Source organism: Grampus griseus, assembly GCF_964374135.1.
Source record: "Grampus griseus genome assembly, chromosome: 21".
Taxonomy (NCBI): domain Eukaryota; kingdom Metazoa; phylum Chordata; class Mammalia; order Artiodactyla; family Delphinidae; genus Grampus; species Grampus griseus.
This window is the reverse complement of record NC_139015.1, coordinates 8,733,175-8,754,337: the sequence shown is the minus strand read 5'-3', so window position 1 is coordinate 8,754,337 and position 21,163 is coordinate 8,733,175. Positions and strand designations below refer to the sequence as shown.

At 40.9% G+C, this 21,163-nt stretch overlaps 1 protein-coding gene across 1 annotated transcript in view; it reads right to left on the bottom strand.

Moving 5' to 3' along the window:
* The window catches only part of CSMD1 (CUB and Sushi multiple domains 1), a gene marked incomplete at its 3' end in the record, with an annotated part of 1,748,580 nt that overhangs the window by 874,162 nt on the left and 853,255 nt on the right, over positions 1-21,163 (bottom strand). The window contains exon 4 of the mRNA XM_082680517.1: positions 4,235-4,429. Within this exon, the coding sequence (XP_082536643.1) occupies positions 4,235-4,429 (195 nt within the window). The remainder of the gene's footprint in view (positions 1-4,234; positions 4,430-21,163) is intronic.

Here is a 21,163-nt window from a genome sequence, read left to right as displayed (position 1 = left end):
ACTGAAGGGACCAAAGGGAGATGGTTTCAGAACAACTTCCCCACCTAATGGTGGACTAATGTGAGGACAGGACCACTTCTCCCTGGGGATTTCTCCACATCAGACAACAGGTTTCTTACGAAGGAGCATTTTCCAAACGCAGCTCCTGACCTACTTCCTTTCTGCCTTCTCGGACAATCTTATCACAAATCTGGAGACAAGGACCCACCGTGCGCATTTTCCATTCAAGGAGAACACCTTCTCTTTTGGATTTCATATGCTACGGCCCTCTATTATATTGGAGCTCAAAGTCATTTATGATCATTCCTGGACCGTGACATTATAGTCTTTGTGATTTAGTAACAGAATAGGGGAAACATAAATTAAGAAGGCATTTAAATTCTGAGTTGGGAGCATACGTCATTAAGTAGATCTAGTTTTTTTTTTTCTTTTTCTTTTCCCCTTTTTATGTTTCTCCTCTAAATACACACCACACTTGCAAATACAGAAACAGTACATCTTTGTAAAGATCAGAAGGGACAATAGGAACAATGTGCAATAATGAAGGGAGATGAAGGAAGATACAGACATTCAGGTGAAAACTCAAGGATAAATGAGGAAGACAAAAACACACCTCCAGAAGGAGACAATCTGAACTCTCATCCTTGAAAGAAGTCGGTTTGATGCTGGTCTCCTATTTAAGGGAATCAGCTTTAAGTAAATCTGGCTGACCTCCCACTTCATTATGCACTGACTTTATTAAATATATGGCTATATCCTTTTTCTTTAAAGAGCACCGCGTGACTCTAGAAATGATACATTTAAGTGTCATTGTTCAGGTTAAATACTGCCACTTGGAGTTACAATGTAAAATTAGGAAAGGGTCATTGCAAAGATTCAGCGGTGTTACTGTTAGCAGCACTTTAAGATGACTCAAGCAATTCCTGGAACAAAATATCTAGGATGTTGGGGAAGCAGAAATTACACTCATTTCATTTTTTAAAATGATCTAAGTCCATATCGCTGAAATTAATTTATCTCCTCTAGATATGCCACATCTACACATCTATAAGAATTCGATTATCGACTTTTTTCTTTATGATCCAGTTACCCAAAATCAATGACAAACTGTGTTGTATCTTTCAAATCTGTTACATAAAAGAATTATATCAAATTTAATGCCCTTTGAAATGTTACTATCCCAAGCACTGAAATAAGCATAAATTTAATAATCTATAATATAGAAGAAAAGATAAATATTATGATAAAAGCACCTTGATATGATTTAATAAATTGGTGACAACATAGGAAAGATTATGAGCTGACTGTTACATCAACTTTGACTTTGTAAGTTTTATAATTGTGAAATTTGTAAAGACCCTTCAATTCAGAAGAAAATGCTTGGGGAGGTATGAGCAAAACAGAAACTGGCGTAGTTACTGTTAATATTTATTTTTGCATTTTCCAGTTTATAATAACTCCTCATTTGATGCCCAGCATATTTCCACTCCTCTATTAAATGTCTGAATGGGGGATTAGGTACAGCATTAGGGGTAAATAGCTATGGATTCGGATAATTTTAAGGTAGAAGCAAGGACATAGTCACACAGTTTTTATGACTGTGAATTATGTTCTGGGGGTTACAAACTAGTTGAGGAAACGCTGAAGACATAAGGTTAAAATATAAAATAGCAACAAAATAAATGCTCAAGACAAAAGGACTTGGGTTTTCTTAAAGAATTTAAAAAAGGGTTGCAATGGTTAAAAAAAAGGTGACTAAAATTTGGCCTTAAGTGTGAACTTGACAACTAAGTAAGATTTATGGCTTTAACGGAGATGAAAGGGAAAACTTCATAACAGGAAAAAATGAGTGACAGTTTGGATTTAGGCATGGAGTGGTGAGCTGGTTAAGGAACTCTTTGGGAAGAAACCCTGCTTTGTAGAGTTTGCTGATTTCTGGTGTCAATACTCCCACCGTGGAGGGGATGCCAAGCTAACAGCTTGGTGTGAGGAACACAGCACTTGGGGGAGACGCACACAGCTGGCTTCTGGGAAGTCAGATCAAGCAAAGCATCGCGTGGAGACAAAAGGATAACATCTGTGTCTGGGAACACTAACGGATGAAAGGGGACAAGTCAGTTCAGACGCGGTGATGGAGCACGGGGGCAGCGTTTTCAAGGGTTTGCACTTAATTCTCGTTGAGTCACTGATGTGGTCTGGCTGAGAGAGCACAGGTGATGATGAAGACGTGTGTGTTGGGAGCGGAACTAAAGGAGGAGAGTGTCGGATGAAGGCTGAGATTCTGGATGTGGCGCTCATTTCACCAACTTGAAGCTGGTCTGGGTGAGAAGAAAACACAACTGGAACGGGAGAGCTGGTGTGGGAAAGGGGAGACGTGAAAGACAGTCTGACAGAATAAAAGGGGCAAGCAGGGCAAAGTGGAGAGAGTGACTGCGTTTCCACGGAGTGAGTATCAGATACACAGTGGTAGAAACAGGGAAAAAGGAATATATTTAGGATATCCAAGTGACAGCATCCTTAAACAGTATCACTTAGTTGAGGGGATCAGGGGATCAGAAAAGACAAGGGAAGGGACACAGAAATCTGGATTTTGAGGACACCACTGTTTTGACAATAGAAGATGTAAAATAATTAATAGCACTAAGGAAAAAAAGAAGAGAGATACAATAGACCTGCGGAACATGCAAGAAAATGAGCATTTCAGGAGGAGTAATGGATGTGCGTGGTAGAAAACATCCACAGCAGGAATTTCTCTAGGACACAGGGATGATTTGAAGATGGTGGATCTGACCTCTGGTAATTACCAGCTGGAATACCTTGAACAGGTTATGTTTCCCATCTAACCCTCAGATGCCTCACGTGTAAAATACTTCTTTAATAAAATACCTACTGTGAAGATGACACATGAAAAAGTAATGCCTGCTCATAACAAGCAATCGGTATGTACTAGTTACCAGCTGTAGTATTAATGGCAGTAGTAGTAACAGTACTAATACTAGTTGTAGTAATAGTATAGTAGCAGCAGCAGCAGCAATATGCCATAACTAAGATAAGTCGCGTTGGGAAGATCTCATGCGACTGCAACGCGTAACAGAGATGACAAAAAAAATAGAAAAGTATTCATTAAAGTAGTATAGACGAAAATATAAACAGACTGATGAAAACAACACATTTTGATATGAGGACTTAAGCTAAGGCTGTGGATTTGCCTGGTTACATACATGAATAAAAAGTTGGACATGGGTTCTTGTAATAAACTGTAATGGAAAATAATTGAAAAAAAGAATATAGATACATCCATATACATAGGTATCACCAAATCACTTTGCTGGATACCTGAAACTAACACAATATTGTAAATCAACCATACTTCAATAAAAAAAATTCAGACATGGGTTTGTGTCTTAACTTATCCTATGCTATCTTTTGGAACCTTCTGAAAATTAAAATTTGCTTCTTTACCTGTTAAATGAGTGTGAGTGTTTATTATTTCAGTGGGGTTTTGTGAGAATTCAGCGATACGATTCAGGTAAAGCACTTAGCACATTTTCTGAACTACATTAAGACCTCAATAAATGTAAGCTACACTTTTACATTTGAAACCATAAAGTGAGTTTTTTCTTAGGAAAATCAAAATCTAAGAGTCAAAGCATGCCCTTTCCTAAAGTTACTGGATCAGGAAAATAATGTCACAGAAAAGACTAAATATCACAAGGCTTCCAGAAAACTGATTCTAATCTTGCAACAAATCATAACGAGGAACACTTACACTGGTGCAATCCTTTATGGTCTATCTCTAAAGCCCGAGAGTGTTGCAAGAGTCTTCCCATGGTATAATTTAATTATCAAGGGGTATCTGCCGTTTTTAATGAGAAAAAGGTAAAAAAGGAAACTTCAAAGCAAGGAGGCCATAAATGTGTGCATTAAATCTTCGAATGCTATGACAGTAAGTGATAAAAATAGGTAGAAGTCCACAAGGTTTGAGAAACAGGATGAAGAAAAATTTGGATGTTTAAGGAACATATCTAAATTTGTTATTGACTTCACAGGGTGCAGTCATGGTTTCTTAGGTTATGTACAATATTGCTTTAGGGAACAGAATGAGCTGACATGGGAAGACCCAGCGTGATGTGTCTTGCTTTCGTTAAGTGGAAACTTTTCCAGTGTCAATTCCAAAGTCATTTGCTGAGTCCAGGTGTCAGCTCATCACACACCCTCCCTGTACAGCACCTACCTCTGCAAAACGGGGCTGGAAAGTCCCACGATGCTCCATTCCCAGGGCTGACGATGCAAGTCAGAATGGCGTGACCTTCCAAGATGTAGCCAGAGAGGCAGCTGTACCGGATCTTGTCTCCTATGTTGAATCTTGTTCCGTGGAGAACTCCTTTCAGTATTTCTCCAGGATTTCCACATGTGTGGCTGGGTAAAACTATTGGGAGAAAAAAAGAGGAGAAAGAAATAGAAGTTAAAGGAAGATTTTCGACTGAGATCAATTTATATCACAAGACATGGACCACTTTTGAACTACTAAAGTTAGCAAATCTAGGACAAAAATTCTCTTAATTTTGTCAAAAAATTAAACAGAGAAATGGATTTGTGTTTTGTAAAATCTGTAATTTAGTACTTCTGTAAAGAAGTATTTAAAAAGTATACGTAAGTGGATTTTGTTAAGAGGGGAAGATACAGCTCTGCTTAGATTCAGTGTTCTAAAGGACATCTAGATTATTTTTTTAATTATGAGATTCTACAGTCCCACATAGTTAGAAATCAGATAATACAGCAGAATATAGATAACTGAAAAAATAACAGAAATACAGCATGAATGAATATCCATGCCATATTTTTCCTTATTCCTCCAGGACCAGCACTGCCTGATACACACCCGTAATAAGTGTTCAATCAATGTTTGATGGATAAACAACTGAATTAAATAATAAATTAAAGCTGTCATTTGCTAATCTATCAGACTTTTACAAAAACTGTACCACTATTATATTCCAAGCCATCTGTAAGGATCTATGCGTTTGGAGTGTCTGATTCACAACAAAGTTTTTTTTATTTTTTATTTATTTTTTTGTGGTACGCGGGCCTCTCACTGTTGTGGCCCCTCCCGTTGCGGAGCACAGGCTCCGGATGCGCAGGCTCAGCGGCCATGGCTCGCGGGCCCAGCCGCTCCGCGGCATGTGGGATCCTCCTGGACCGGGGCACGAACCCGCGTCCCCCGCATCGGCAGGCGGACTCCCAACCACTGCGCCACCAGGAAAGCCCCACAACAAGGTTTTAAGTATCAGTTTTGACAAGGCAAGTACTGTCTCACTTGCATTTCAGTGAGATAGCCTTGATTCTGGTCTTTCTTGACCTCCTCACTTTTCATATTGATAGGCTTCTCTGTCTAATTCAACTGCCTTGAAACCTAATGAACACGATGCCGTTTCACACTCATAGAACGTACTTTTGAACTTAATTGAGGCACCATTAAATTGAATAGACGAAGTTGATGATTGTCGGCTACTGTCTCCATATTTCTGGTTTACATTTAGCATATCATCAGTAAGTTAGCTGCTACTATGTAGAATTCAAATACACCAAGGATCCTACCATTTAAAAAAGAAATGATTTTCCAAAAAAAAGTATTTCCAAATGAACAAAATTATTCTATTTCTGTATCCAATTTTTTGCATTGGTATGGGGTACATTTTGTTATATATGTGTAATAAAGAGCACTTTTTCTTTTTTTCTTTGTTTGTAAACAGAGAGATAAATAGACATTTCCCAGTGAACAGGGAGGGAATTTCAGTGATTTCCAAGATTAATTTTATTTTCGTATTAAATACATACGAACTAAACTATATAGAAACACTTAGAAAACAAATACTACAATTTAGATGTTTAATATTACTGACATGTTTATGAAATCACTGTATAGTCACAGCTTGCTCAGTTCTAGTTTTTAGAAAATAATTTCTGAAAACAGTCTACAAAAACCTGTTTGATAACATAATAGAAAATAATTCAGTATAATCTATAATCATCTATGGGTCTTTTATAAAAAAGAAATTCTGTTTTTAATTCCACATTCACCATCCCTAAGGCAATACATCTGTTTTTAAAATGTTGTTTAAAAACATGTTTAACTGTCTGGAATTTAACTGTCTATAATTTCCTAAGGTAGAAAACTTTCAATTCTATCTTGGAGAATCACTTTATTTTATGACCCGGGATGCCCAACAGCTAGCCTGAGCTAGGGACCTTATAATCAGAGACAGACGCGAGACATGCGCTGAATTTCTATCATCAACAGCGAGAGAAAAACAGATGGGGTTGGGGGGGAATATGTGAATATGAATGCTTTTGGTGTTTTTCTTCCTTGTCCAGAATGAAAATTTTGATTTCAACCAACCTTATAATTTAGGAAAATAATATTAATGTGAACAATGTCAGCAAGAGAATAGAAGTAACTGAGGATGATTTAAAACATTTACTTCTAGTTGCAAACAAACACGAAAATGCAAACACGCACATAATATTACAAAGGCATCAGCCATTTCATTAAGACATTATCAAAATATCTTTCTTTTTTTCGGTATATGGGCCTCTCACTGTTGTGGCCTCTCCCGTTGCAGAGAACAGGCTCCGGACGCGCAGGCTCAGCGGCCATGGCTCATGGGCCCAGCCGCTCCGCGGCATGTGGGATCTTCCCAGACCGGGGCTCGAACCCGTGTCCCCTGCATTGGCAGGCGGACTCTCAACCACTGCGCCACCAGGGAAGCCCTCAAAATATCTTAAATTGTGAAAAATGGACAAAAATGATTATAGGTCTACACAAAGATTTATGACTCACACACACAAAAAAAATGCCAAGACATGAAAATCCAGTGGCTGGACAAGACTAATTTAAAATAAACTCAACCCCACTGTCACTTCTGCCATTTTTATTTGAACCAACTTTTCAACCAGTTTCCCCGAAGATGGTGACGGTCTCTTGGTGTCTCCCAGAGCAACGAGGACACATTAAGTATTCAGTAAATATTTATTGAATTGACTTGGACTCTACATTTAGTTTGCTTTAATCATTCCTTGAAGTAATGTGCACTCTTCCTCATAGATGCTTCAAGAAATTCCTATTAGGGTGATGGGAATCAGGCACCCAGTGCAGACACTTGTGGATGTGAAAGAATGTTGAAAGGAGCTCTGGGCGCACTGCTTTCCTCTCACGGCAGGGTTCCACCCATCAGACCCCACGAAGCCAAGTTTGTACACCCAGGACTTGAAACCTAGGCTGTCGTTCCAATTAGGCTCACTGAAAATCCCTCTGTAACACTTCTGCTTTGGCAAGCGCAAATGGTCACAATTCAATGACTTAATTAGGCTATCACATCAAACCTTTGACCCAACTGTTCCAGTCATTCAATGGATACCATGTCAAATCCCTTTCCAGAAGAAAAGTGGAAACATGATACTAAAATAAAATATGTCACTAATATTCAACAGGAAATGGGACAAAAGGCTGGCGGACAGAAGTCTGAAATTCATCAGAGGAAGGGCAGCATTTTTAACAGGATGTACACAATTAATGAAATTTCATTAGGCAAGTGCATTTGGAAACTGGTTCCCCGGAGGATGAATGTCAGACTGCTTGTTTACACTTGGCCTTTCCAGGAGTTTCACTGCAGCTTAAGGAAATAAAACCTCAAACACCCACCTGACATACACCCCTGGAAATAAAACCAACGGATGCGTGATGTGTTTGTCCACAGACTGCCCTCCGCTCCCTCCTGCAACCTTTGGGAAGGATTAGAACAATCCACTGTACTCATCTTCCGGAATGCTTTGAAAGCTAGATTTTCAAATCTTGAAACCTGACATTTATTCTCTGTCCTGACTCTCTGAATCGTGGCCGTTTGGTGGGACAAGAAGATGCAGAGACAGCAGTTACGTGACAAGAGCAAGGAGGATTTCTTAGGGGCGGGGGAGAAATTTAATGCCATCCACTTCCAAAGTCTCTTTCTCCACGTGAAGAACATTTCGGGAGATATGCTGTGTAGATGCCTGAAAAGTTACAGGATCTGGATGAGAAGAACTCAAAGAGGAAGTGTTTTAAGTATAAGGAGTTTTAATTATACTTCAAGGTGGGAAGTGGTAAGGTTTGGCCAAATTAAAACAGAAAGATTGGGCTTCCCTGGTGGCGCAGTGGTTGAGAGTCCGCCTGCCGATGCAGGGGACACGGGTTCGTGCCCCGGTCCGAGAAGATCCCACATGCCGCGGAGCGGCTGGGCCCGTGAGCCATGGCCGCTGAGCCTGCGCATCCGGAGCCTGTGCTCCACAACGGGAGACGCCGCAACAGTGAGAGGCCGGCGTACCGCGAAAAAAAAAAACAAACAGAAGAGAGAAAGATCATTTTAAAATGAAGGATGCAGGAGTGACAAGTGGCTACAGAAAAGTGCCCGGCACAGTGGGTTATGTGGATCAGGATCAGACAGACTTGCGTTTCTCCTCCAGAAACAGACCGTATAATGTTGGACAAATTACTTAAATTTCAGTCTCTATGTCTTGACAAGGGGAATTAAAAATAAAACCTAGCAACAGGGTGTGCTGTGACACATGTATGAGGTAACGCAGATTCAACAGTTAGCAGGGAACATGGAAGAGAATAAGTGCTCAATATATATTAGCAATTTCAAATTTATTTTCCCAGTTCTAAAGCACCATGTGGACTTTACGGAAATCACACAAATGTAAAAGTATGCAGCGGTTCCGATATATACCAATTTTAGAAGCAATAAAACTAGAAAGAGTCTGCTAGAGTCTATATTGTCATTAAAATAAGAACATAGTCATTAAAATAAGACCATTGTCATTAAAAAGGGAAGCAAAGGAGAAAGACATTCCAGTTTTTAGCCATATTAATTCAACTTCATTATTCCTGCTCTAATGTAATAATAATTAGTAACACTAATACAGCAGGTGCTATTAGCCAGACACTGTTTCAAGTGGTTTATATATGTTAACAGTATATATGAAGTCAGTGCCATTATTATCCCCCTTTTAGAGAGGAAGAAACTGTGGCACAGAGCGGTTAAGCAACTTTCTCATGGCCACACAGCTGGCAAGTATTGGTGACAGGATTTGCACATGGTGGATCCAGCATTTCTGCCCTTCAGCACTACAATAAACTTTCTTATGAAACTGTTGTCAACATCAAAAGAAATAAAGATAATAAAATGCCATTAAATCTGTCATGTTCTCAATAGAGCTTTGTTTGATATAATAAAAGGAATATAAGGATTTGGGAGAGTTACGATGTTTCCTCAGGTAAAACTGAAGGCAAAATTATTACATGGCTTTTTAAAAATAAGTTTCAAGCTCTCAGGTAAATTTTCAGAATGGGAGAAAGGAGTCAGGAGGACGGCGTAACAAAGTTGACAGAAGAAAATGACAAGTTGGCAGAGGGACTTGAAATCTTAGAGGCTGGATTTGCAAAAGATCTTGAACGGCAGTTGTAAGACATTATAATCTTATAAGAAGTGAGAACACAAAAATGCCCGTTGGAAAATGATTTTGACTGTGTGAGCTGAGTTTCGGGGAGCATAAAGCATGTATGGCCAGGTGACCCCTGGGATGAGCTTATTGGTCTTACACTTTAATTTTTCTGGTTGACCTTTCATTGGTTTATATCTTGAAGTGTAAGGGAGACATTGTTTTCACATCACTAACCTGGATCTATGAGCAGCTGAACCTTTACTACCCCAAACAACGCAGGCATCAATTCAGATATAAATGACGGTAAATCTATGATCAAGGAACTAAATGGCAAATCAAGAGTTAACTACTGAGGAAGAAACAGCAACAAGAGGAAGAGTTTATGATGGTGACCCAGGAAAATAGGATGTGTGAATATGGCCATGATGGCCACAGATGCAGACTAGTAGGTTCAGTTGTGAACGTGACTATGCTCTTTGTTTTTAAGCCTGTTCACCGTCTCCATGGTGTACCCTAGAGTTACAAGAAAATAGGTGACCACCAGAAAAGTTCCTAAGTTTCCTGATTTACCGAGTAACAATGGAGGGAAGAAAAAAGAAAAATAAGTGGGACCCCAGATGTAAATCTTCTGGAATACCCAAAGTTAATGGGGGAGGAGGGAATAACGATTAAACAAAATAGAAAAATGGCCCAAAAGTTAAGATCAAGACCAAACAGAGCCTAGGAGTCCAGCTGAGAAGCAATCATGGAAGAATGGATGCCTGGTAAATTCAACAGGTGAAAATTAAGCGTAAGTGATTGACATACAAAAAGGAGCACAGCAACAAGAAATAACAGCAGGTGAACTTTTCAATTATCACTGAATTGCTGAAGAGAAAATTGCGTGTACGTTAATTTTCTCAGGTAAATGTACCTATACTTCCGCCACAAGGTAGATCCCCAATGCTTTCATTAATGACTTATAAGCAGATACACAATTTTTTTTTTTTTGTCCCCTGCATCTGCAGGCAGACTCTCAACCACTGCGCCAGGGAAGCCCAGATATACAATTTTTTATGACCATCTTTCTTCTTCTCAAAAGTGAACTTTACACCAAATAAATGGATGTTCAGTTGATTACAAGTTGCTCAATATTTATATAATGATGACTTAAGAGTATTTCTAAAAATTGAAAAGGACATTGAAACAAACAGGACCACAAGCCCTGGTAGATATCAGATTAATGAGAGCAAATAAGCCAGCAACCACTCAGAAACTGATCGAAATGACCTGTGCCCCATGCTAAATAATGCTTCTGTTTACTCTCTAATCCATGATACCCATATAACAAGGACAGTAAGACCCATTCGAAAGGTTAAATGTTACATTAAATACCACTAGGGATGGTTAACAAAATTGAATTAAATTGATTCTAGAAAACAATTCTAAACTGTTTCTGAGTCACAGTTCATTTATTAATTCAAATTTTTAAAAATCTCACTTAACACTTCTTCTATGGGCTAAGAGTATCAGGTATTGGATTTACCTTCCTGCTTTAATGAAGTTTAAAAAAAATCAAAATTTATTTTTTTTAAATGGCTCTCAAAGCATTGGACATCAGTCAGTGTTGGAACACGACCCTTGAGAGATGGGAATTAAATGAGAATCCCTAAAATTTCTCCAGCTTATTTCTTGGAGAGAGTTAGGGACCAAAGGTGCAGGGAGTAGAAACCCAGGTTGAGTCTGACAGTCTCCCTGAGTTGAGACAGAGATGAGAGCCCCGGGGTGTCAGAGAAGCTAAATTTCACAGGAGGAAAAGAGGTCCAGAGGCCTACAGAGGGCCCCTCTTGAATATGGGGTGAGTTCTTACTAATGCATGTATGGAAAGAAACGACCCAAGGCTAGTGAAAGAATTACGGAGGGATTAGAAGCAAAAGTGCCCAGGATGCTTGCAGGGCTGAGAAGAATACCTTTCCCAACAGTGAGAACAAAAACCTCCATCATTTCACTGGACACAAGTTAGTGTACTGAGAAGGCTCTAAGCTCAGCAGTGGGGAAAACACACTCTAGAGTGAATGCTGCCTGCGTCACGTGTCAGAAATCTTACAAGCAACAGGATCAGAGTAGGGTGAGGCTAGTGAGGGGCCTTGCATGGAGAATCTGAGGGGCTCTCACTACCTGGGTTATTCAACTGTAGGATCATCCCTGGCACAACCCGGGAGTGAACGCCCACTTACACTTTCATCCGAGGTTCCTAACTTGACTCACTCCTCATGCAGCCTGAAAAAGCAGTACCTGTAAGGATCAAACTATTCCAAGAACTTGAACTACATCCAAAAATCTTTTGGGGAATACAAAAATATCCAACACCCTCCAAATTAAGAGTCACGATATCTGGTATCCAATCAAGCATGCCAACAGGCAAGACGATAAAATCCATAATGAGGAAAAAGAAGAATAAAAAATGAGCCAGAAATGACACCAATGGCTGAATTAGTAGACAACAGCATTAAAATGGTTATAATAATTGTATTCTATGTCTTGAAGAAGGTAAAGATCAAACAGGTTAACTAGACACATGGGGGGGGGAAGGCAGAGATTATTAGATTGGATTTTAAAAAGGCAGTGATACACTGATGCCAAGAAACGTCCTTTAAAGACACAAAGCAACAAAAGTAAAATGAGAAATATTAATCAAAAGAATACTAACATTAATCAAAAGAACACTTAAGTGGCTATGTTAACATCACACAGTTTTTTTGTTTTTTCGGTACACGGGCCTCTCACTGCTGTGGCCTCTCCCGTTGCGGAGCACAGGCTCCGGACGCGCAGGCTCAGCGGCCATGGCTCACGGGCCCAGCCGCTCCGCGGCATGTGGGATCTTCCCGGACCGGGGCACGAACCCGTGTCCCCTGCATCGGCAGGTGGACTCTCAACCACTGCGCCACCAGGGAAGCCCCATTACACAGTTTTAATGCAAAATAATATAACCAAGGATAAAGAGGGTTATCTCACAATGTTAAAAGGGTGGACATAGCAATCCTATGTTGATTCTTAACCATAAAAGGGGCTCAGCTTGATTCACCTGCAGTCATGTCTCTGAAGGCGGCGACCCCTCCAGAGGGAGGGATCAGGAAACTTCATTCTCCAGGTGATGCTACAGGTTTGAGCAACAAGAAGCCTCCCTTCATCTAGGCCTCAATCGCAGAGCTATAGCCTGGTTCCCTGGGACGCCGACCCTTGACACGGGGGTTGGGTGCACGCACTTTACCTGGTGGGGCTGGGGGAAGAGAGGCAGCAGGGCTGGGCAGAGAAAGGTACTGAGCTGCAGGGCATGGCAAAGCCATGACAAAGCCTCAGTCCATCCTCCAGGGAGCTCTGGGTTTGGGCTGGTTTCCGGATTGTCTCAACTTGGGGTGAGGCCACAGCCCTTCCAGCAGACTACCCAGTTATGAGCTGAGGCTCCCCCCGCAAACACACACACTGACAGGTGTCACCTTAGACGCAGCAGCTCCCTCTGGCCAGGATCAATTCCCGGAGATGGTCTTAAGCAAGTGTTTCCAGCTGCCAAACTCCGGCACCCCACACCTTCTGGCCCTGACCCACCTCTCCAGGGGCCCACTGGCATCGCTAGAAAGGCCACACCCTTTCTTGTCCACTACCTTCTCACCTTCTCTGTTACTGCCACATGGTACCCTGAATGCAAAGCTTTCTGGTAACAGCTTTTCTTGTAAACCTGAAGGTTTAGGTAATATTCCAGGAAATTAAAGAAAAAAAAACACCTCCATGAACTACATATTAAATAGGACTAGTTTCAGATCCCACAGGGAAGTAAAAAATACAAACAAACAAACGAGTTAAACCTCTCATTGCAATGAGGAGCCCTGGGGACAATCAAACTCACCTGGAGGCTGCTGGGGAGAGGTTCTGCCCCTCCCCCAGGGTATGAGGACACTGAAATCAGCACGAAGCAGTTACAGAAGAGGGGTCTGCACCCTCAGCGCCCCAAGAATGAGGAACGGGACAAAAGGCAGAGGAGGGGTTTATCACCGGCAAAGCCCGTTAATAACTGGCGCCAGTGGGCCCCTGGAGAGGTGGGTCAGGGCCAGAAGGTGTGGGGTGCCGGGTTTGGGAGGTTGGGGGGACAGTGGGCGAGCAGCTTGGCACTAAGGATCTCACGAGCAAGAAGGAAGATGAAGACTCTTATTTTTTCCAACTATTCTAAAGGAAGAGCATCGTTGCAGGGGTAGGCAGACAAAAAGCTTATCAGCTGTGCATGATATGAGCAGATCGAAGGTTTCAAGGACAATATAATTTAAAATAGCACTCCCTTAGTGCCAATGAATGGAAAGCGCTAGCAGCAGGTGGAGATCACTAGCTTGGAGCCATGTGACAGGCTCCTGATGCTGGAGTCCAAATGCCGAGGTGAACACGAGGGGAGGAGAGCCGGGCCCAAGCAGAGCCAGGGCCCCCAGGACACGGTGCAGTCATGCCTCCAACAGGGGGCAGATTTTTTAGAATGAAACAAACTCAAGAATATTCATGCTATTAGTGGTAACTTAGGAAAAGAGCAAATTACTTTTAGGAAGAGAGTTATAGCAGAAATAATTTTAAAGAGACAACACAGTACTCAAAGCAATAACTATAAGATTCAAAGACAAAACATGAGAACACAAGTGACCTATAAAATACAAAGATTAAATTACCCGCAGAGGTAATTTTCAGCCATTACAAGAGATGGTGTTTCCACATCCTGACCACGCACTGTTTCTTTCAGGCTCTTGGCACTGCTTGATTGGTTTTTATTTATTTATTTATTTATTTGCGGTACGCGGGCCTCTCACTGTTGTGGCCTCTCCTGTTGCGGAGCACAGGCTCCGGACGCGCAGGCTCAGCGGCCATGGCTCACGGGTCCAGCTGCTCCGCGGCATGTGGGATCTTCCCGGACTGGGGCACGAACCCGTGTCCCCTGCATCGGCACGCGGCCGCTCAACCACTGCACCACCAGGGAAGCCCGTTTTTTTTCTAACATTAGGATATTTATGCCTATATTCATGTACATGTACACAACACACCCACACGTGTGTCTTACGAAGTGCATAGAAAAATATACGTCTGAGTAATTCAAATCAAGTCCATACATTAGATCCCTGTACACGGAAGTAGATATAATTTAAAATAATGGTTCTATAATTTCATTTAGATACATAGCATAGGTTTTATAGCGATTAAAAGCACCTCTTTTAATTTTAATATACATTTGTACAGAAAATAATGAAAGGAGTTTAACGATTTCTAAAAGTCATATGGCTTTATCTATTATTTCCAATTAATAAATTCTTGGCTGTCACTCAGTCTAACCTGATGGACTTTTTCTTCTATGGGAGCCTGCACCTACCTTCTAAAAATAGTCTTAAATTAAAGCTATGGACATAAGCAGTTTCAGTTTACCAGGCATTGGTATATTACTAATTTATGATTTTCATATTCATTTGAACTTAAAAGCTTTTTCCATGATTGAATTCATATAAAGAGCTCAAGCTTTATTAAAAAGAAAGTCTCTTGGAAAAGGTTAAAGCATGCTTCTTTGTCATGTACTCTCTCTCTCTCTCACACACACACACACACACACACACACACACACACACACACACACACACACACACACACACACACACACACACACACACACACACACACACACACACACCCCTCTTCAATATCCCTCTGGCTATCCCCTTCTCCTGTGCATTTTTCCATCCATTTCCGGCACCACGGAAAGGGACCTTTTTACAACACAGTCAGGTCAGGCCCGCCCCTACTGAGAGCCTTCCTACTGAAGTCAGAATAAAACCCAGACCCCTTAGTAGGTGCTGCAGCACCCACGTGGCCCAGCCCCTCGCTACTTCTCTGACCGTAACTCCTAAACCTCTCGTTGTGCTTCAGCCGCACAGGTCTTCCCCAAGGTCCTTGAAGAGGATGCACACACCCTCCCTCCCCTGAGCCCGCACAAGCTTTATGATCTCTGCTCAGATTACTGCCCCTTCCACCCCTCCCCAGACCTTTACGCGATTTTTCTCATCCTTCAGTCTCAGCTTGATCACCATCATTTTTCAAAGCTCTCTCGTTCAGCTGACCTAAAAGAACTCTCTTCTTGCCTCTTAGTATTTTCTATTGTGTCATGTTTTAGTTTCTTCCCATCACTACAACAATTTTAAATGATTTCATTTGCTTACTGGTATCTATTTAAATGATTTCATTTGCTTACTGGTATCTATTCCACCCCAGAATTGAGTTGAAGGAGAGAAGGCTTACTAGTTCTCTGATTCACGTTTGTAGCCACAACACCTGCAATAGCACTTAATATATAGTGGAGACTTCATACACGCTGTATGGAATGAATGAATGAATCACTGAATGAGTGAATGAATGCACACACTAGTTGGGTGGGAAATTCTGAATTCCCAAGAAGTGGAATCTATCTTAATCAGAATCTTTATCTGAAGATGCCAATTCTTAACATCTTAGGAAAGATCCTGCGTCTCAAAGAGAATTTCAAACACTCCAGGAATAAATACTGGGTTGGCCAAAAAGTTCGTTTGGGTTTAAGTAAAAATAAAAGACATTTTTCATTTTCACGAACTTCACTGAACAACATATTCGCTAACCGAATGAACTTTTTGGCCAACCCAATACAAGCCTGCCTTTACACGAAGCCTGAATGAATCTCCATTCACATCAATGAGGACTCACGTGCTCTGGACAGGAAAGGAAGGCCCTGGACATTGCAGGAGTCATGTGGCCTAAGCTAACATACAGAGACCTACAACACTCACTCCTGTAAGACGCTAGAAGCCTGCTCTTTATTTGTTTTGAAGTGTAGTGCCCTGAGTTACAGCAGCCTTTTTAAAAGAGAGAACCAGGAAGAAAAAAGACAGAAACAAGGGCAAAAGGATCTCACTGGGAATCTGTGCTGTGAGCAGACCTCCTGTGGACAACGTCTTGTGGGAACAACGCCAAACTTGGTGGATCCGTGCACATAAATTCATCTAGGTTTTGAAGAGTCAAGAAAATATATGACAAAGTCAAGTCAGACTAGGCAGTTTCTTTAAATTTTGGCCTGACACCAGAGGGCTGAGCGAGCCCCATAGCATAAGTTAGCTAAACGAAGCTGCAAGGTTGAAGATGCTGGAGCAGAATTAAAGGCACTCTCTGAATATAAAGAGAATGGCGCGTAGGCAATCAATTCTGACAGGCAGCATCCCATAACCAGGTGGATCTCTAATATCAATATGGTCCATATTTTGCTCACCACATTATATAAGAACAAATTACATTCAGATAACTTGTCATGTATAGCATAAGGGATGTGCAAGGGCTTCTAGATTTTCACTTGGACATGATTAATATTTGGGACCTTATGTTAGATGGGGAACCAGAAGGTTGGAAGTCTCTAATTTTTATTAGAATGATCAATAACTTTTACTAAAAGTTGGGTGAATTATTGATGAGGCTTGAAATTAGTTACTATAATTATGATAGAGGATAATTTATAGATCAGAAGACTTATTTATTCAACACATACTTGCTAACTTTCTGTTATTTACATTACAAGTATGTTAAGAATCTTACAAAGAGGCTTGAGAGATGGTTTTTTTCACCAGAGTGGCTGCAACTCTCCATTTGAGGTCGGAGGCTCCCCTTACCCCGCGTGGAATTTCCCGTGAAGATCACCGCAGAGCTGAATTTCAGTCCTATATCTGCGTGTGGACATGCCACTGTGGCAGACTGGTAGTGGTCTCTCCATAGCTAAGCTCCCCTCTTTTCTTAGAACGGACCTCCCCCTACCACCGCCAAGTTTTAACTAATGTTATGAACTGAATGTTTGTGTCCCCCTACAACTCAGAGGTTGGGATACAAACCCCTAAGGTTATGGCAATTGGAGGTGGAGCCTTCGTGGGGTGATTAGATCACGAGGGTGAAGCCCTCATGAATGGGATTGGTGTCCTGATAAAAGGGACCCCAGAGAGCCTCACCCTCTTCCTCCATGTGAAGACAGAGTTAGAAGTCAGCAGGCTGCAGTCTGGAAGACAGCCTTCACCAGAGCTGGACCCCGCTGGCCCCTGGTCTCAAACTTCCAGCCTCCAGAACTCAGAGAAATAAATTCCTGCTGTGGACAAGCCATCCAGTCTATACTACTTTGCTATACACCAGCCTGAACTGACAAAGACAGCTGAACATATGGCCACACAGAGAGGATCATGTGTCCTCATCTCTCCTGAAAATAGGCAGGGACAGATGATGAAATCCAGAGCAGGAAGATGTGATGGGGAGTGAAGGGTGCCACATGCAGATTCCTCGCAAGGGAGCTGCCTACCCTTTGCTCTCTCTTCTCTCCACTGGAACACTGGAGAGGGGTTGGTGGGCTGATCTGCCTACAACCGCATAGATAAGGACAGGAATTTAAGGAATGGCTGCCTGAGTAAATAACATATGGAATGGAGTCACCTGCCCAAGCTGGACTTCCTTCCCACCCCTACACTGTTGCATTAGAGAGAGAAGTAAACTTCTTCCCAGCCTCAGCTGCTGTATTTTGGAGTCTTTTTGTTATGAGAGTTTAGTCTATGCCCTGGTGAATGCAATCATCTAAAATGCTGACAATTAAAACGCCTATAAAATCCATCACTCTTCCTAGTATGCTGTGATTTTGGATGTATGTAACTGATTTTCCTTGCAGACCATAAAACACAGATTAGGAAACTTCTCTGATTAATTATGTAATGAACGGACCCGACAATAGTGCCTTACACGACTAAGTTTAGTAAATGTTAATTCTCGTGTTTGCAGAGTAAATGTTTGGGAGTTTTGTAAGGCGTCATTTAAGATGACAACTCTCTTTATCTGGACATATAATAATGAAAATAGACGCTCCATCAACATCTGTTTATCTGCAGCAACAACTATTTAGAAAGGATGTGTTTAAATACATTGTAATGTATAGAATGTATGTGCATTTGTACCCTGAGCTCCATGATTTCTCCTTTAAATCCATAGACTTATTAAGAGAAATGAAAAGTTTTCATTCAGAACTGCTTTTTCGTTCGTATATTATTAGATGATAACAAAAACATGGCCCACCTACTTAAAAGCAGTTCGAGAAAAGAATATCTCCTATATATTCAACTAGTTAAAACTCTGCAGTTTTCTTATTCGAGAGCTGAATAAAATTAGCTTGGAAAACAAGATTATTTCACTCAAATGAATACATGTTAAACAATTTCCATAATACCATTGCTGGTATCTTGAGAGATTTCAATAGTCTTCTCCAATAACTTTTCCTAAGCTAAAAAAAAAATCCCGGGGCTTCCCTGGTGATGCAGTGGCTGAGAGTCCGCCTGCCGATGCAGGGGACACGGGTTCGTGCCCCGGTCCGGGAGGATCCCACATGCCACAGAGTGGCTGGGCCCGTGAGCATGGCCGCTGAGCCTGCGCGTCCGGAGCCTGTGCTCCGCAACGGGAGAGGCCACAGCAGTGAGAGGACTGCGTACCGCCAAAAAAAAAAAAAAAAAGAAAGAAAAAAAGAAAAAAATCCCTCTTTATACCTACAAGTTTTACAGTACTACCTATTAATTGATTAATTGATTAATTAATTACAGTACTACCTATTAATACATATTTTAAGCTCATTAAACATTCCAAAATCACATCATATCAGCTTTGTGAAGAGAAAACGTTGTTAATATATTATATAAAATGTTTATATAAATTATTTCCTAAAACTAAAGGTCAAAGTCAGTTCATGTTTAATAATCTCAAGAATTGTAATGGATATAAAATGTTAGTAGAAAAACATTAAAACGAAAAGACTTCAATGTAATTTCAGATGCCACCAAAATAATGGTACTGGAATTTTAAAAAATCACCATGTATCAGTTGGAGATAAAATATGCTGTCATATACAACTAATTGGCTTGGTTATTTAATGTCTAAATAAATAAAATCTTTAGGAAAAAAAATGATCAATAAATGTTATTTGTACTTCAAATGACTTAACATTGAAAAAAATAGTAGGATTGATTTACAAGGTATAATTTTTTTTTTTTACTATGCTAGGTTTATAAACTTAGTAAAATAGTAAATAGTAAAAATATAAATATAGCAAAATAGTAAAATATTGGTTCTATAAATATAGTAAACACTTGAGGAATAAAGTAATTGATATTTAAGCTTTTTAATAAAAATATGCAAATGTGTTTACTCATCCTGCCTGGATTGTCCCCTCCTGAAAGGCTCACTTTCCAGAGACTATACAGATTTTCTTTTGTGAAATGTAACTCAACCATGGGAATCTCTGTTTTGATATTGGAGAATTGCTAATTATTTCTGTTATTATTTGAAAAAGCAGCAGCTGAGGCTTTAGAAGAGAAACAAAGAGGGGTATGTGTCAGAAGGAGAGAGGGCTTTTGCCCTGATAGACAGAGAAAGAGAAAGTCAATCTGGGCATTGGAACTGTCCAGGATTAATTACGGGTGGGGTTGTAGGCAGGGGGCAGGGGGTGTGCATCGGTAATGCCGAAGAAGAATTGATGTTACAAGTGAGGGAACTGGGGAAATACGTATTCCTCCATACGGAAATTCAAATAAAGTGTACTTATCCTCACAGCCATTCCCATTATTCTCTTTACTTGGGACCACCCAAAGCTCCAAGATAAAGAACATCCTGCATCGCATGATCGATGCAAACATCAGAAAGGCAGGGATCACTCATCATTTATTTAGGTGACTGGACAGAAAGGGAAAAACGAAACAACTCTCTCTTAGTATGTTTAACATTTGCAATAACAAAATAATATGTAAGCTTCTCACTGAAGTATGGAGGAAAGAGATAAAACCAGCCTCTACTAAGTAAGAAAAGCAAAAACGAAAATTAATCCCACAAGGCCCGTTGTGATTAATTTATGATGTGCAAAATGCCAGCCACCTATTATTTGTTTATTGTGTTATCTTTGTTGCTTAATTATTGTGAATATAAATGCACAAGATGGGCTTTAGCAGGCCTATCTGCTCACTCCCAGGGTTTCCCCATATGTGGAAAATCCCTCAACCTCAATTCTCCCACAGGAGGACTTATAGGAACCCAGCACTGCAGATGAGACTGGAGTCATTTGTTTTTTGTTTGTTTATTTGTTTGTTTTGCGGTACGCAGGCCTCTCACTGCTGTGGCCCCTCCCGTTGCGGGGCACAGGCTCCGGACAGACGCACAGGCCCAGCGGCCATGGCTCACGGGCCCAGCGGCTCCGCGGCATGTGGTATCTTCCCAGACCGGGGCACGAACCCGCGTCCCCTGCATCGGCAGGCGGACTCTCCACCACCGCGCCACCAGGGAAGCCCTGGAGTCATTTTAAGTGATAAACACAACTGTGGAATTCTGACTTCACAGACAGGCTGCCTTTATAATGTGAGGAATTCTTCAACTTGGAAGTACTGAAAATTAAAAGGGATAAAAAGTAAAAGAAGTGTAAGTAACAGTAATAAATCACAGAAATGACTGTCAGTCTTACCCTTCCCAGCTATGTAAAGCTTACATAGCTCCCTCCAAAAATGTATAAGATAGTCAATGACCTTAGATTTAGATTTTCGATTTTCAATGATCTTAGCCTTTGCTTCTTACCAAATAAACTGTTCTCATGACCAGCTTAGCTCTT